Source organism: Vigna unguiculata, chromosome 5, assembly GCF_037176805.1.
Source record: "Vigna unguiculata cultivar grain cowpea cultivar isolate G323 ecotype 2 chromosome 5, ASM3717680v1, whole genome shotgun sequence".
NCBI classification, from domain to species: domain Eukaryota; kingdom Viridiplantae; phylum Streptophyta; class Magnoliopsida; order Fabales; family Fabaceae; genus Vigna; species Vigna unguiculata.
In genome coordinates this window covers 51,251,177-51,268,268 of record NC_140796.1, presented here as the reverse complement: position 1 = coordinate 51,268,268, position 17,092 = coordinate 51,251,177, and the positions used below count along the sequence as shown (strand labels likewise).

The 17,092-nt window shown below is 28.3% G+C and overlaps 1 protein-coding gene across 2 annotated transcripts; it reads left to right on the top strand.

Moving 5' to 3' along the window:
• Positions 1 to 3,071: 3,071 nt before the first annotated feature.
• Positions 3,072 to 8,808, top strand: HDS (4-hydroxy-3-methylbut-2-enyl diphosphate synthase). 2 transcript variants are annotated; one of them, XM_028072841.2, is made up of 20 exons: positions 3,072 to 3,210; positions 3,471 to 3,697; positions 4,052 to 4,209; positions 4,350 to 4,456; positions 4,553 to 4,653; positions 4,740 to 4,816; positions 5,255 to 5,374; positions 5,468 to 5,698; positions 5,826 to 5,942; positions 6,045 to 6,119; positions 6,247 to 6,324; positions 6,491 to 6,550; positions 6,634 to 6,696; positions 6,837 to 6,981; positions 7,207 to 7,345; positions 7,581 to 7,658; positions 7,731 to 7,890; positions 7,981 to 8,079; positions 8,206 to 8,310; positions 8,438 to 8,808. In XM_028072841.2, the coding sequence occupies exons 2-20, from the start codon at positions 3,490 to 3,492 to the stop codon at positions 8,537 to 8,539; spliced, it is 2,223 nt and encodes a 740-aa protein (XP_027928642.2). In that variant the 5' UTR covers positions 3,072 to 3,210; positions 3,471 to 3,489; the 3' UTR covers positions 8,540 to 8,808. The 2 variants fall into 2 exon arrangements, with proteins under 2 accessions (XP_027928642.2, XP_027928643.2); XM_028072842.2 differs by lacking the exon at positions 3,072 to 3,210 and having other exon boundaries at positions 3,282 to 3,697.
• Positions 8,809 to 17,092: the final 8,284 nt, after the last annotated feature.

The following is a 17,092-nucleotide window of genomic DNA, read 5'->3' as shown; positions in this document are numbered from 1 at the left end:
ATAAAAATATGTCAAACAGTATAAACAACTCAAATACAATTCTGAAATGCATACGAAACATCAAATAAACCTACCAAAATTTGATTAAAAAGATTAAATCCACGTATTTCGAAATATCAATGACTGAATTGATCCAAATTTTTAAAATAGACTAATTCTAAAATTTATTTAAAATTAAGGACTAAAAACATATTCAACCCTTTTTGTAATGTACTTAGAAGTGAGAGTTAAAATTTGTGAAAAAATGAACAAATGTAGTAAATAAATTTTTTAATAAATGAATAAATAAGATTATTAAATTGTCTTTTTTCTTAAAATTAATATAAAATGATTTTTGAATTATTTAAATAAATATTAGTTCTTCTTTTCCTAAAACAGTTTGAAAGTAACTTTGATGCTTAATAATTGCACTTTAAAACTGTAACATTTTTCGAGGTCTGTGGTCTATTACATTGGAAGTTGCTCCTATCTCTCTGTCACACAAATATATATAATATTTAAACCATTTGTATTTAATAAATCATAATTAAAATTAAAATTTGATCAATGATAAAAGTTATCATGCATCAACGGTCGTTATATTTCTAGCTACTATAAAAAGAAGTTGTTGAATTGTGAAAATTTATAAATATGTAATTAATGTTTAATGTGGTAGGTATTTAAACAAAAATTGACCTTTTACCACAGTGGTTCAATAAATTGGTCAGCCTTTTAATTTTTACTTCTGGTAATGGTTGCTTCCATTAAATTTACACTGTGAAAAAAAAATTTAACATGCAAATCAGTTTTAAATACAAGATTCATAATTTAAACACATTTTTTCTAATATTTATCTTTATTTATCAGAATTAAACACATTTTTTAGAAAAAATATATAACAAGTGAGATATCACACATGTTTCATTTCATCAGTTTTTATAATTTTATTGTATTTGGTAGAAACCAAATTCATGAAAAAACGAAAGAAAAATGGTGGTGGCCAAAAGCAGAGACATGATGTGACATGATATGCAGAGCACATGGAACAGTGAAACATGTGGAAGAATGATGAGTGGTTGGGTTCAATCTCCAATTGCATTTCCATTCCTTCACACTTCTGGAACACATACCGATACCAACTTTTTTTTAAAGCATATCCTCCCAATATTAATATTACTAATTAATTATTCACTTATTGATACTATGGTACATTTATCAAAATATTTATTTCGTTCATGGGTGTCCATAGATAATAAATATTACTAATTAATTTCAATCTTTTATAGAATAAGTAACTGCAAATCATAAATATTAGTAATTAATCATTTATTGAAAAAATAGATGCATTTATTGATATCTTATGGTATAAATATTTCTATAATAATTATTATTATTATCATTAAAACAAAATGTAGTTTTGTTTAGAGTAACTAAATTTATTTATACTTGACTATAGTTTTTTAAAAGTTATACCTTAAAGTTAATTTTTATTAGAGCTGATAATTTAAATAATTTTGTTTAAAAATAAAAATATTACATGATATGATATCTCTTGCATTAAAAAAATTGAGGATTTTTTTTCACGGGATACCTTCTCATGCTTTTTCCCACTCTTCAATTAAAGAGTTTTGACAGACAATAAAACAGATTAAAGACATTATTAAATGCCGAAGTTCATGATATATTATTTTATTATTTAATAATTATTGAAGAAATTTTCAGAATAATTTTTTTTTATTGAGTATTAGATGTGTTTTCCTAAATAAAATATATTTATATTTGATTTTCATCTATTTTGCTCTCTCTACGGAACAGTTCCTTGATTATGTGATCTCGCTCACCCCGACAGGATTATTTGCTTTGTTTTTTTCTTCTTTGCTGCAATTTCGCATCCAAAGCAGCGTCGAAAAAAAGAAAAGAAAAAAGGACATATGTGAGGGGAACCAAAACATCAATGTCACAACTGTTATTTTACAACAATTTATATTTACTTAGTATTTAGTTCAGTTTATTTTAGAAAAAAACACAATCATATGTTTTTATTACATTTTATTTTATTTTGAAAACTACACTTAGAAAGCAATGTGGTGTTGATCACGGACTACACACTCTTCAACACTACTCTATAGCCACAACAAGTTACAAAAAACTTCTCTGTAATTATTTTTTACTAATGATTCTATTTCTACATATTCAGTAATTTCATTATCTTTGAATTATTGAAATATCTTACCTTTAAATAACTTAACTTTTTATTTTAACAAAATAATAAAGCAATTTTATTCTTATATGTCTGCCGATGGCGGCATATTTTTTATCTATTTATTCTGGCGGCCGGGTATCCCTAATACGAGACTAATAAATTAAATATTGTTAATTAATTTTTAATTAGTGTTAATTAATCACTTTGGTGATCGGATCGTGTAATATAGTATCTGACAAACTTTGGAACGTCAACTTGCATCCTGATTGTCCACATCCCTCTACAGCTCTACATCAATTATTCATTACTGGTTATCTCTAAAATATATTTTTTATACGTTAAATTTTACAACCACACGATTTAATCAACGGTGAGGATCTTTGCTGGAGAGACATTACGGGTACAGGGATCTCATACCAAATTCGGAACTCATTTTTCTCGTTTTATAGTCCGCCGTGTTGGGACTTTGAATTGGGCGTGTGTCTTTCACTCTCTCAACAAACACATTATTTCAATAATATAATTCCAACATTTATTAAAAGCAATACAGAAAAATAAAAAATAATAAAAATATTGTTTGGGTGTTTGAAAAAGACGAATAATACCCACGAGAGAGTATGTGGATTACAAGGTCAAAATTACCATAATTATGATAAGATTTAAAGTTATAATGTAAGAATTTACTTATTTACTTTTTCAAGAAAGAAAATATTGGGGTTAGAAAAGGAAATAGCAAAAATGGTAGTTGAGAAAAGTAAAAACTGAGCCACATGCATGGCTGCTTACAGGAACGGATAATAAAAAAAATAATAATAATAATAATTATTATTATTATTATTTAATAATAATAATATAATAATAATGTTTGTCTTGGTAGCTGGCTAATTACCATGATTTTGTCAGTATTCCTGGAATTTGCAATTCAGTGGCTTCACACATTTCAAATAAAGAGTGAATTTGTGTGAAACAGAGGGCTCTGAATTTTGGTCCACCTCCCACCACCACACCCTTCTTCTCATCTCCCCCAGGTAAACTATTTCATTTCAATTCTATTCGATTCGATTCAATTCAACATTTTCAGCTACAAATAAAAAACTTGTAGTCAATGTTTTCTTTTCCCTCATTGTTTCTTCTTGACTGAATATAATATTTTGTGACTTTGAAATTCGTCTCGCCAAAAAAATATTTGTTGACGGCTTCTTCTGGTTAAATTTCGATACCTTGTGGTTTCTTTGGTGTTGCCATACATCTACTAAGTTTATTTTGGATATCTAATTTGTGAAATAAGGTAATCTTGAGCTTCAGAAATGGCTTCCGGAACTGTGCCAACTTCGTTTTCCTCCCTCAAGACATGGGATTCCAATCTGGGGTTTGCAAAAAACGTTGATTTTGTGAGAGTTTCCGATTTGAAGAGCATGAAAGCTGCGAAGAAAAGGGTATCAATCATCAGGAACTCGAATCCTGGCCAGGATATTGTTGAACTTCAACCCGCATCCCCAGGAAGTCCTCTTTTGGGTATGCATGCTTACTTAGCTTCACATATATTGCTTTATTTGTATTTTTTTACTGTTTTTAAGCTTCGTTTGTCTTTTTAGTCCGTCGATTTTCAAATTTGGATTTCTAAATGTTGTCTCGAACGACTATTTGGGTCTGTGCTTGACTACGTGTAAATATATTGGTTCTCTGAAACGGTTCAAAATTTGGTTTTTAGTTCCTACATTTTCTCAAAAGTAATGTTATTCTGGTGTCTGGTTAGAGACTTAAGATACGTATTTCTGTTAAGATCTGGATTGAGTAAAAACGTGTTTTTAACTTGCATTATTTTATTTTCAGTTCACCTGATCCTTTCATGATTTTTCTTTATTGTAGTTCCTAGGCAAAAGTATTGTGAATCATTACACAAAACTGTCCGGAGAAAAACTAGCACAGTGATGGTTGGTAACGTGGCTCTTGGTAGCGAGCATCCTATAAGAATTCAGACAATGACTACAACTGATACTAAGGATATTGCTGGAACAGTTGAACAGGTTATACAACTGTTAATTCTGTTTTGCAGTAATAACACAAGCTTCTGACTAATTTACACTGTTATGCCGATCTATTTTTCTCGATATAACTGCCTGACGGATGTAGTAGTTTTGTTGATTTATCTGATGTCTATGGGCAGGTTATGAGAATAGCAGATAAAGGAGCTGACATTGTACGGATAACAGTTCAAGGGAAGAAAGAAGCCGATGCATGCTTCGAGATTAAAAACACCCTTGTTCAGAAAAAGTAAGTTTAAATTATAGTTATTGTAAAGGACTTGGTTGAGATTGTAAGCATATATTATTTATGTATTCATCTGGGTCCTTATTGATCTTTCTCCAGCTACAACATACCGTTGGTGGCAGATATTCATTTTGCTCCTACTGTTGCTTTACGGGTAGCTGAATGCTTTGATAAAATTCGTGTTAACCCTGGAAACTTTGGTATGCACTTCTTTTATTTTATTTTCTTCATTTTTTTTCTGAGTGTTGGCTTTTCATTCTGAATCCAAGATGTTGATCTTCTGCAGCTGATAGACGAGCTCAATTTGAACAATTAGAGTACACAGAAGACGACTATCAGAAAGAACTTGAGCATATTGAGAAGGTTAGGCCAATCATCTGTCGATTTCAAATTTTAGTGAAGAGCATGCAGTGTGATAATTTATCAGTACTTCATTTTGGGTCCCGCTCCTGTTATACACTCATATATGCCTCCTTAGTCTTTACTGAAGATGTGGGAATACATGTTTTATGTCAATGTGATTAAAAAATGATCCAGTATACAGGAAATGGATTTGGAATGCTAAATCATTCTGTCCGCAAGACTCTTTCCTTACTCTTTTTTTCCGAAAAATAAGTACAGGCTTTTACTGAAGTTGAACAGAAGTCTAAACAAAAGATTTCCAGAACTGTGTCACTTTTGTATTTTCTTCTTGATGCATGTATATTGAGAAGTCTATTTTATTATTTTCAATTCCTGTTGGAATTAATTAATAATACAGAATATGAACTATTGACCCATTTTAGCTTTAAAAAATGCCAGGTTTTCACACCACTGGTTGAGAAATGTAAGAAATATGGAAGAGCAATGCGCATTGGGACAAACCATGGCAGTCTTTCTGATCGTATAATGAGCTACTATGGAGATTCTCCTAGGGGGATGGTAAGCAGTCCTTTCCCCTCTTATTCTGCATGTTCAATACATCTTTTGTGTATTCCTCAGACTTGTCGTTCTTACTGAGTAATGATTGGACAGGTAGAATCTGCTTTTGAATTTGCAAGGATATGCCGAAAGTTGGACTTCCACAATTTTGTTTTTTCTATGAAAGCAAGCAACCCCGTTATCATGGTTCAGGCATACCGCTTACTTGTAGCTGAAATGTATGTCCAAGGCTGGGATTATCCATTACACTTAGGAGTTACTGAAGCTGGAGAAGGTGAAGATGGGAGGATGAAGTCTGCAATTGGTATTGGAACTCTTCTTCAGGTATGCATGTGATTCATTGCATTGTCAAATGGAAATTATTCAAATTGCCATGAAAAATGAAAATATGTTTCCATCTGTGTATTCATCACTGACTCACTGTGTATGTTGACAATATGACGTTCTTTAGGATGGTTTGGGTGATACGATTAGGGTTTCTCTCACAGAACCACCAGAGGAGGAGATAGATCCTTGCAGAAGGTTGGCAAATCTTGGAATGAGAGCTTCTGAACTCCAGAAGGGAGTGGTGAGATTCAAAATAACACTTCAATGAGATGTTACTAAACTTTCTAAATTTTTCTATCCTCAAATACTTAGAACTTACCTTTGTTGACATTACTTCCATCAGGAACCTTTTGAAGAAAAGAACAGGCGTTATTTTGACTTCCAACGCCGATCTGGTCAATTGCCAGTGCAAAAAGAGGTGAGGTTATAAACTCTATAAAAACACTTGAAACCATATGCACAAACAGGAACAATGTATTTATTTTGTCCTTCCTTCTTCTGGCACCACCCTTACATTTATTACTGAAATCTCCATCTTCGGACAGGGTGAGGAGGTGGATTACAGAGGTGTCCTCCACCGTGATGGTTCTGTACTTATGTCAGTCTCACTGGATCAGTTAAAGGTGACATTTTAACAACTCTTCCCTTGTTTTCTCTTCTGTTTGTTTGATTGGATTTCTCTACCAGTGTATATGTTTACATGCATCACATTTCCATTATCTTTGTTTTCTAATTTATTTGGAGGTGGGTATTGTCATTCTGAAAATTTTTCCCTCTTGATTTTTACAGACGCCAGAGCTCCTCTACAAGTCTCTTGCTGCCAAACTCATAGTTGGCATGCCATTTAAGGTTTTTGTTACTCTCTTTTAATGGATGAATGTGTTGTGGATTTGAACAAGTAGTTATTGACATAGTATGGCCTGTATATTCAGGATCTGGCAACTGTAGATTCAATTTTATTACGGGAACTTCCTCCACTAGATGATGCTGAGGCTGTAAGAACCTGCACTGTGGCAACCAAGTCTTAATTTACTTGTTCTACTTCATTTTCTATCAAACTATTTTGGCTTTGTCAATAGTTGTGACGATTGGATTTTTGTTTCCTCTTTGTTGGAATTTTGGATACTGTGATCAGCGACTAGCTCTCAAGAGACTAGTCGATATTAGCATGGGGGTAATAACTCCTTTGTCGGAGCAGCTAACAAAGCCATTACCCAATGCATTGGTTCTAGTAAACCTGAAGGAACTATCTACAGGAGCTTATAAACTTTTGCCACAAGGTGCTTTTCATTCTCTTAGCCCCATTTCTCTTATTTTTAGATTCCAAATTAATTACATGGACCTCCCTTCAGTTTAATAACATTGATCAGACCTTGTCTTGAAAATTATGTTGAGCTCCCTTATTTTTTGAATTTTAACGTAAAAGCTATAGGGGGTTCTGATAACATCTTTTCCTAGTCCACTTCAAATTCACGTGACCTTATATCAATTGTTAAACCTATCAGGGACACGCTTGGTTGTGTCAGTAAGAGGTGATGAGTCTTTTGAAGAACTGGACATTCTTAAAGGTGTTGATGCTACTATGCTTCTCCACGACTTGCCTTATACAGAAGACAAAGTTAGTAGAGTGCATGCAGCCAGGCGGTAAGAAAATTATGCATAATTATTTGTTGCAGCATTCTGGCATTGTGAATCCAGTCCCTGATTGACCTTGCTTTCTGAGTTTAACTGATGATGAACACTAAATAGTGAAATGAAATCATAATTGATTGGTGACATAGTTGATCTGAGCTGCTTGTATATATGATTCCTTTCCACAAAATTAATCTTCATTGGTTCTTAAATTTTTCTAATCCTGATTTCTCTGCATTGGTATCAGGTTATTTGAGTTTCTATCCGACAACTCTCTAAACTTCCCTGTTATTCACCACATTCAGTTTCCAAATGGGATTCACAGGTAGTTTTTCAAGTTATAGTAATATGCAAAAAGTAAGTAGTTCTTATGAAACCTAATCACTACTTCTTGTAGGGATGACTTGGTAATTGGTGCTGGTTCTGATGCTGGGGCCCTTCTGGTTGATGGGCTTGGAGACGGGCTTCTTCTGGAAGCCCCAGACAAAGATTTTGAATTTATTAGAAACACTTCCTTCAATTTGTTGCAAGGCTGCAGAATGAGAAATACAAAGACAGTAAGTAGATCAACCGCAGACAAAACATAAATTGACTATGAAAAAGAAATAACCATGTTATTTATTGACATCCCTGACATGAACTTGCAGGAGTATGTCTCATGTCCATCATGTGGCAGAACGCTGTTTGATCTTCAAGAAATAAGTGCAGAAATTAGGGAGAAGACTTCACATCTCCCTGGGGTTTCGGTAATCACCATATCCTTTCCTCTCTAGTCGTGCTCCTACCTTCCAATTGCCACAATGTAAACTAATTTCATTTGAACAAAATGGGAAATGCCTTTGATTTCCTATGTTTTCTTTCTCCTGCATCAGATTGCAATCATGGGATGCATTGTAAATGGTCCCGGCGAGATGGCTGATGCAGACTTTGGGTATGTGGGAGGCACTCCCGGGAAGATCGATCTCTATGTTGGAAAGGTAACATTCTTCATACCCAAATTACAAAACCTTATCAAAATGAAAAAGAAAACTCAACTTGTTTCCAACTTTCTATGTATACTGAATGGATTTTGACATAATGTTCAATGAATTGTTGCAATTACAGACTGTGGTGAAGCGTGGAATTGAAATGGAGCATGCAACCAATGCCTTGATTGATCTAATAAAAGAGCACGGACGCTGGGTGGATCCTCCTGCAGAGGAGTAAAAGAGGGAGTTCAATTTTTAGATTTGCAATTAAGGTGATTATAAGATAGTTATTGCACGTAGGTAAGTTAAGCACTGAAAGCATAAGTTGCAGCATAGTTTGAAATTCCTTCTACCAAATATTATCCCAACTCTATTTATCTTAGGACGGGGAAATCAACAGTTACATCATGTATACAGACAATACAGTGTTCCTTTGCCCCCATCAATAATACCAATAATAACACTTGGAATATTCCAGGGATATCATTTGTCCATATTGGACTATTATCATGGTTTTTATGTCAATGATGGCATTCAATTTCTTAATCACTATTTCCCATCGGTTTAAGTCATAACTGTTGACAGAAAAAAGGGTAAGAAAAAGAGAGGCAGCGAACAAATCAATAAATTCATTCCCATGTGTGCAATGAATCTATCGATTTAGGTTGACTCCTAGAATTTGACTTTTCAGCCAACTCAATTAAATTAGTCAAAACTGATTTGATTAGTTGGTTTGTTGAATGAGTAAACCAATTTTTTTTTTACGACAAAGTGGAAATATAAATAATGTAAAGATTTTTTATGGTTTTATACAATAACAAAATCAAATTATGTATATGTACACGATACGATAAACTTGTTGATTTTAGAATATCTATTTTATAATTGTATTTGCTGTGAGTGTCAATGTTTTCGTTGATGATATATAAAGTAAAACTTCTTTTATTTCAAACCGAATTGAAATTAGTTGCAATTGATTATCCTTTCAAAATTACTTTTTTTAACATAAACCTAGTTCGATAACCCAGTAAAATGTTTTTAAAAAACATTAAAATTTATTCATTTTATATCTTAGTAACATTGTATACTTTCTATAATTTTTTCACTTGTGCCTTAAAATAGGTGTGAATAAATTCAAAAGTGATAACTAAATTTAATCTGTGTTTGATATTTAGTTTAATCAATTCTGTGTTGAAGGTATCTGAGTTTTATAAAAGGTTAAATATATTTTTAGTCTATGAATTTTGATCTAAAATTGGAATTCGTCCTCGTATGAAACTTCAATATATTTTAGTCCCTAAACTTTTAAAAATGAATGAATATGGTTCTTTTAACTCAATTACATTAACTTTTTTTTTGAAGTGTCGAACATATTTCTCAGTAGATATTGAACAAAAAATGTGTCAAACAGTGTAAAAAATTCCAATACTATGAAAAACGTTCGACACGTCAAAAAAAATTAACATAATTGAGTTAAAAGGACTATATTCATTTATTTCTAAAGTTTAGAGACTATAATGTATCAAAGTTTCAGACAAGGACGAGTTCCAATTTTGAGTCAAAATTTAGGGATTAAAAACATACTTAACCCTTTTATAAATTAAGTTTTAGTTTTTTATAGTAAAGATAATAGTTGTGCTAAAATGGAAGACTGGGGATAGTATGTTACAAGAAGTAGAAAACATAAATAGCTTGACTTTGGGCTTTGATTTTGGGGAGTTTGGGCTAAAAAAACAAAAGGAGTGGGGCGTGAGCTTAGCAGACAGACAATGATGCTAATTGCACATTTTTAAGCTTTCTTTCACTTTTTAAGCTTAGCAGACAGTAAAATCATAAACAAAGTCTCCATCTTAAGAATTGCAATAGATAAGTTCATATTATATTCCATTTCTTCAAATTTTCATCTTTATCTTCTAGAATCTATTTGCATCACTAAGTTTTTGCAGGGAAGTAGTGAAATTTTGGGTTGAAACTTGATTTTGAGATTTTTAATTTAAATGATTTTCATCTTTAAGGTGACCAAGGAGTTTAATGAGTGTTCTTGACTTTTCCACTTCAATGTCTTCAATCTTCAGTTTTGTAGTCTATAAGAAAAACTAAGATAAAGGATAAATAATTTTGTTCTAAGATTTACTTGAGGTATATAAATGAGTTGTGGATTAATGTCAAATCCTTACTAGTGTAGAATTTGGGTAAATTTTGAATTTTTGGTTAATTATTATGGGTTGATAGATATGTTGAGATATTTCTTTATAAGTGATTTCATTAATAGATATCTTATTATTTTATAAGTTTGAATGTATCAAGCTTGTTATACATATGTGCCAGAATTATAACTTTGATAACAAGTTTGAAAGTTATTTTATTGTAATGAATTGTTAAATGAAATACAATCTTTTAATAATTGTTTTGATACAAGTTTTAAGTTAAGTGAGGTATTGCATAGGATATAGTTTAATTTTGAGTAATACAACTTTAAGGTTACATGTGAACTTAATATTGCCTTAACTTTGTTAGATTGTGGTTTTTTTTTTTTTTTTTTAAGTTGTTTTCTACGTATAATCTTTATACGAAGATTATTTAAGTGAATTTATATAACCTCAGTCTTAAAATTCTTTGCTAAAATAAGTAATTTTAATAATTTGTGAGATTTTTGTTCAAACATCATCCTGTCATTTAATTAATTAAATAAAATAAATGAATTTTTAATTAATAATGTTATTCAGACAATATCTTACGTATAGTGTACTTGTTTAAAATAGTTTTCAAGATTTAAATATTGTGTGATTTTTATAATATTTTATCTCATAAAAGCTAATTATATTGGTTATTGATTGGACTATTTTTATATAGGATGAGGTAATACTTGAGTTTTTTATATGAGTGGAAAATTGTAATGAGAATGAGAGAAGATATTATGAAGGTATAAATGAGTTATTCATGTTTTGACTACTAGTAATGATATAGATAAATGTATGAAGTTGGTGGAAAATTAATACACATTATTGTCACAAGTCAACAGTTACATATTTAGTATATCAAAAGTACTCTATCATGTGCAAGTTCCAATAAAAAATTAAAGTATGGGATAATTTTATGACCATATATATTCACAGTATGGTAAAGGAGAATGTTAACCTGTGTTAGATGGTAATATGGGTCTGGTGCTGGCCTGTCCGTATAAGTTCGTGGTCTGCAGTTCACGCGGGTTGGTTTGGTAAGTCTGCATAAAAAAATCTTTTACTTGTGTATATTATTATTTTTTTTATGGATTCTTACATTAATATTTCAAAATCTTGTATAATTAGAAAAGACAAATATTATGTATTTTTTAATGTGTTAAAATTTAAAGAATATATTGTGTATGTCATGAATATGAATATGATGAAAATGTTGAATTATCAATTTATCATCCAACTCCCCAAAGTCTTTACTTAATTTTGTTAATTTTGTGAACTTCTTAAAGTTTCTCAATTTTTAAACATTGAAAATTTTATCATAAAATTAAAAAAAAAAAGCAAAAAACGGGACAGCCCACGGACCTATGGACCAAGTGATGTGCAGGACGGACCAGTGATTACAGCCCGCATAAATTGTGCGGAGCGGGCCGACTCGCATTGTCATTCCTAATCCTAACTGGTGTGGTTAAAAATAATAAATGTAATTAATTTTATATTGAAAGTTAGAATAATTAATTTTATTGATTAAAATAATATAAATATATAATTAATTTTATAAATATAAAAATATTATTTAAAATTTTTAAGCAATAAAAATGAGTATTTTGAAAATTCAATTAAATATCAAATTGATAATTTAATTTTTCTTTTATTTTTGTAAATTTTTTAGATGTTTAGTATTATTGTTTGTTCATTTTTCTATTAATTTAATTTTTTATATATTTGATTATAGGGTTAAATATGTTTTTGTCCCTCAAATTTCAGTGAACTTTGAAATTAGTTTCTCATCAAAATTTTATACCAATTTAGTTCTTCATCTTTAGAAATGCGTGAATTTAGTCATTCTTACCAAATTTTATTAAGTTTATTTGACATTTTAAACGCATTTTATGATAATATTTGAGTTAACATTAAAGCTGAAATGTGTCAACCCGTGTAAAAAATTTAAATAGTATCATGAAATGCGCTTAAAACGTCAGATAAACTTAATAAAATTTGGTTAAAATGATTAAATTCACGTATTTTTAAAGATAAAGGATTAAATTGGTCAAAAGTTTTGAAAAAAGACTAATTTCAAATTTCATTTAAACTTGAAAGACCAAAAATATATTTAACCCTCAATTATATTTTAATTTTTATCGATAAATATTAAATAAAATATTATAACAACTGTACAATATTAAATATTAAATAAATTTTTAGATGAGTTTAAATCACAGTAACATCCAACTTAACCTGTGCTGAAGTTAATTTACCAATGATTATCTTCTTCGGTTATGCATTAGAATGAGTGAAATATCCGTTTAATATCATTTTAATGAATTTTTAAACACTTAATACTTGAGTTTGTAATTACATTTGAATTAATTAAATTATTAAAAATAATTATACTAATTAGTTCGGATAAATATCCACATTTGGATCTATTAAATAAAAAGTGTCTAAGAATAAAAAATATCACAAAATATTATTATTTTTAATTGAAATTTATAAAAAATTTAAAATAAAAAAGTCTAAATTTTATTCAATAAATATTTAAAAAATATATAAAAATAAAAATTTAAAATTAACGACATCCATTATAGAAAGTTTGGCATAAATGTTAAACATTATTTCAATTAAGAAGTTGGAACAGAAAACATCACGATGATTGAATAAATAAACATAAAACATGATGAAAGGCAAAGGAAAATATCAACACTTTAGCAAATAAATACGAAGATGAAGGAAACAACATTACATGATCAATAACATATGTTAATAGCATATGACTTTCCATTGTTGGGTATAAACAATTCTAAAATGAGTTCTTTAGGTGAGTGGGGGACATGGTCAAATGAACTTTAAGGGTGTGGATAGATTTAAGGAAAAATGTAAAGATGGATTTGTGTGAATTTGAGTTGACGAATATGTGTGTTTTTTTTGAGTAGATTTAGAGGGTAAAGTAAGTGGATTTGGAGATAAATTTTATGAAAGTTAGTGAAATATTTGATTGATGTGATAGATAAAATAAATTGTAAAAATAGATAGAATTAGAAAGTTACCAAAATACCCTTGATGAAAAAATAAAATGATTTTGTAATTTGATGTTATAAAAATAATTTGAAATAATTAATACTAATTAAAAAAATTAAAATTATATGAAATTAAAAATTAAAAATTAAAATTTTTATAAATATGAAAAAGGTTATACAATTAAATTTAAAATTTGTGCCTAATATATATATATATATATATAATGATAAATAAATTATATATGTATATAAATTTAAAATTTTTTCTATTGGATTTTTTTTTACTTACATATCACTCACGCGCACGTGTAGCATAGTTTTACCCAATGAAATATATGAAGACATGGATATAAAGGACATAAAAGTAAAAATACACTTAATTCCTACAAATCTTTACCATTTAGGTGAGATAGAATTATTGATGCATCTCTTAAATCTGTCTTTGCACTTGCTCACAAATCATTGCATAAGAACACTATTCAACTTGCAAATTCATCTTCTGTAATTCATGCCTACAGTCAAATCCTCTCATGCGAACACACGCTAAGTATAAAAAAAAAGTTAACTTTTCTTTATATATATATATATATATATATATATATATATATATATATATATATATATATATATATATATATATATATATATTAAGATTTTCTCAATTTATAATAAAAATTATAATTAATAGTTAAAGTGTAATTATTTTTTTATAAAAACGTTGTAGCTTAAGTTTCATGATTCAATTATTATGTTACTTATCTGAGTGATATTATGAGAAAATAACATTTGTTTTCTATTTTTTTATTAATGAGTTGGTTTGTGGTTTTTGGTAATTTTTGTGAAATAGATAAACCTATTGGTGGGTTTATAATAGTTAGTGGGTGATAGATAATATTAAATTATTTATATGTGGGTTAAATATATTTTTATTCTTCAATTATTAGTGAAAATTAAAATTAGTTTTTTTTGGAAACTTTGAACCAATTTAGTTTCTTATTTTTAGAAATGTGTGGATTTAGTTATTCAAACCAAAATTTTTTAAGTTTATTTGACATTTCAAACACGTTTCTCAGCTAACATTGAATAAAATATGTGTCAAACTGTGTAAACAAACTAAAATACAATAATGAAATGTGTTTGAAAAGTCAAATAAACTTAATAAAATTTAGTTAAAATGACTAAATCCACACATTTACATAAAAGAGGAACTAAATTGATTCAAGGTTTCCAAAAGGGACAAAATCTAATTTTTACCTAAAGTATTAAAAACACATTTAACTTTTAAAATTTTTTCACTCAAACTCATCAATTGTGAACAAGTAATATATGTTATAACAACATTATATAACTTTCTTTCAGTGGAGTAATATATGTCAATTTTACAAGTAAAAGTTTTCAAAACATGTGTTATGAAACACATTAATTAGAAGAGAAGCATTATACTCACTTTATTTTTTTACAACATCTTTTCAAACCAAAAGAAAAATAAAGGATAATGGAATCGAGATATGAAAATAAGACGGGGAAAATAAAAAATAAAAATAAAAAAATGAAATAAATATAATATTTTTTATGCATTTACTCTGGTCTAGTTTTGTCTGTATTATGTTGGAACCCAAACTTCATCTTTCTATGCGTAATGGCATCTTCATGTGCTGCAAAAGCTATTTATCTCTCTATTTTTAAATAAGTAAGCAATGCATAACAAGTCCATGAAATACCTAACACATTGCATATTTAATTATTTGGACAATGAGCACTTAAATTTTATTTTATTTTTATTGGTCGAATCCTAATTTGTAAAAGCGACAATAAATGAATATAACTATATTAATAAGTTTTGAATAAAAACACTGTTATGGAAGTGTTTGATTTAAAAAATATTCAAGTTTTATTGAAGTATTATCGTAGAAAAGCTTATTCCTAGATTTTTACTTTTTTAGATATTTTATTTCATGTCACCTAATATTGGGCATGCATTTAAAACTATATAAAAAATACTTAACATAAGTATAAAATATCATCAAAATATGCTCCAATAAGATTTAATAAAATTTTAAATTTCTTATAAAATCACTACTTTTTTTAATTTTATTGGTGTAGTTTTAATTAGTTTTTTTTATTTTCATTAATTGATTGTTAACTTACTTTCTTATTGTTTATTAAACGGAAAATTTTGATATTAATATAAAAATAGTATTATAATAAATATAAATTTTTTTATTATTAAAATAATTTATTTGACTGCTTTCTATATTTATAGAATAAAAATGATAAATGTTTAAATTTTAATCAATAAAATATTTTTAAATAAAACAAGAAAATTGAATATCATTTTATCAAAATATAAAATAAGTAAATGTCATTAATTGAAAACATAAAAAAGTATGTATATTTATTATAAGATTACAATATCTTTTAAACATATATATCACAATCTTAGTAGTATTTATAATTAAATTCATTTTACTTCATAAAAGTCTTTTGAAATACTTTACAATAATTGTTGATAGGACGCATTAAGTTTACCTATGATTAAAGTTCAAGCTGAAGACTCAAAATAATGTATTTTGTTTGTGTAAACGTTCTTACATATCATGAAAAGGGACCAAATAATAATAATAATAAAAAAATAGTATAATGATTGAGAAAAAAACCATCATTTATCATGTGGTGTGACTGAGGTTTGTTTTTCCAGGAGAGTGGTCCTCTTAAAAAGAATCAGGTCGACATGCTATAGAGAAAAAGAAAAAAAAAATGAAAACGAACCTTGTTTTGTTTGTTCTCCATATATAAATCATTTTTTAATTTATTTGAAATTTCAAACAAGACTATAGTATTAATTTAATTGTTTAATAAATATATAACATGATTTTTAGTAATTGAAAATTGAAATTAAAAAAATTTAACATGCAAATGAAGGCAATATAAGTGCATCAGTATAAATAAAAGTAATAGGAGTATTTAAATTTACCTAAAATCATTTAGGAAGTATTTTAAAAATTGTGCTTTTGTTTTGAAAGAAATAAATTTGTTAATAAAAAATAGACAGAGAAAAAATAACAGGGATAATTTGATTAAGTGAATAATAGTTCGATGCAAAATAAAAATAAAAAATCAAAAGAAAAGACATATGTCAAAATTTTGAGTGTGATAGATGAATAATTTATGTTGTACTTAACTTTCTTATTAATAATAATAATATTCCAAGTTTTATACTCATATTTAATTATTTTTTTCATATTCAATAAGAAAACAAAAAAAATTATAAACAAAAATCAAATTTCAATTCTTCATTAATATTATTGTATACAAAATCATGTACATAATTTATATTATTATTATTATGTATTAGAAGTTCTACTAGTCATGTAAATAGATCAATCAAATATGTTTAAATACTTACAGATTTGGTAGAGGATTTTGAGAGTCATGATCAAATGAGTTTTGAAATGGAATCTCTTAGTTTTAAAAAATCTTTATTATTGATAAGTCGGTGTTTATAGACTTCTAACCGTATGCAAAGTCATATTACTGTGTTCTTTTTTCTTGACATGGTAGTATGCTTGACATCTCCTCACATCATATGCGACTTTA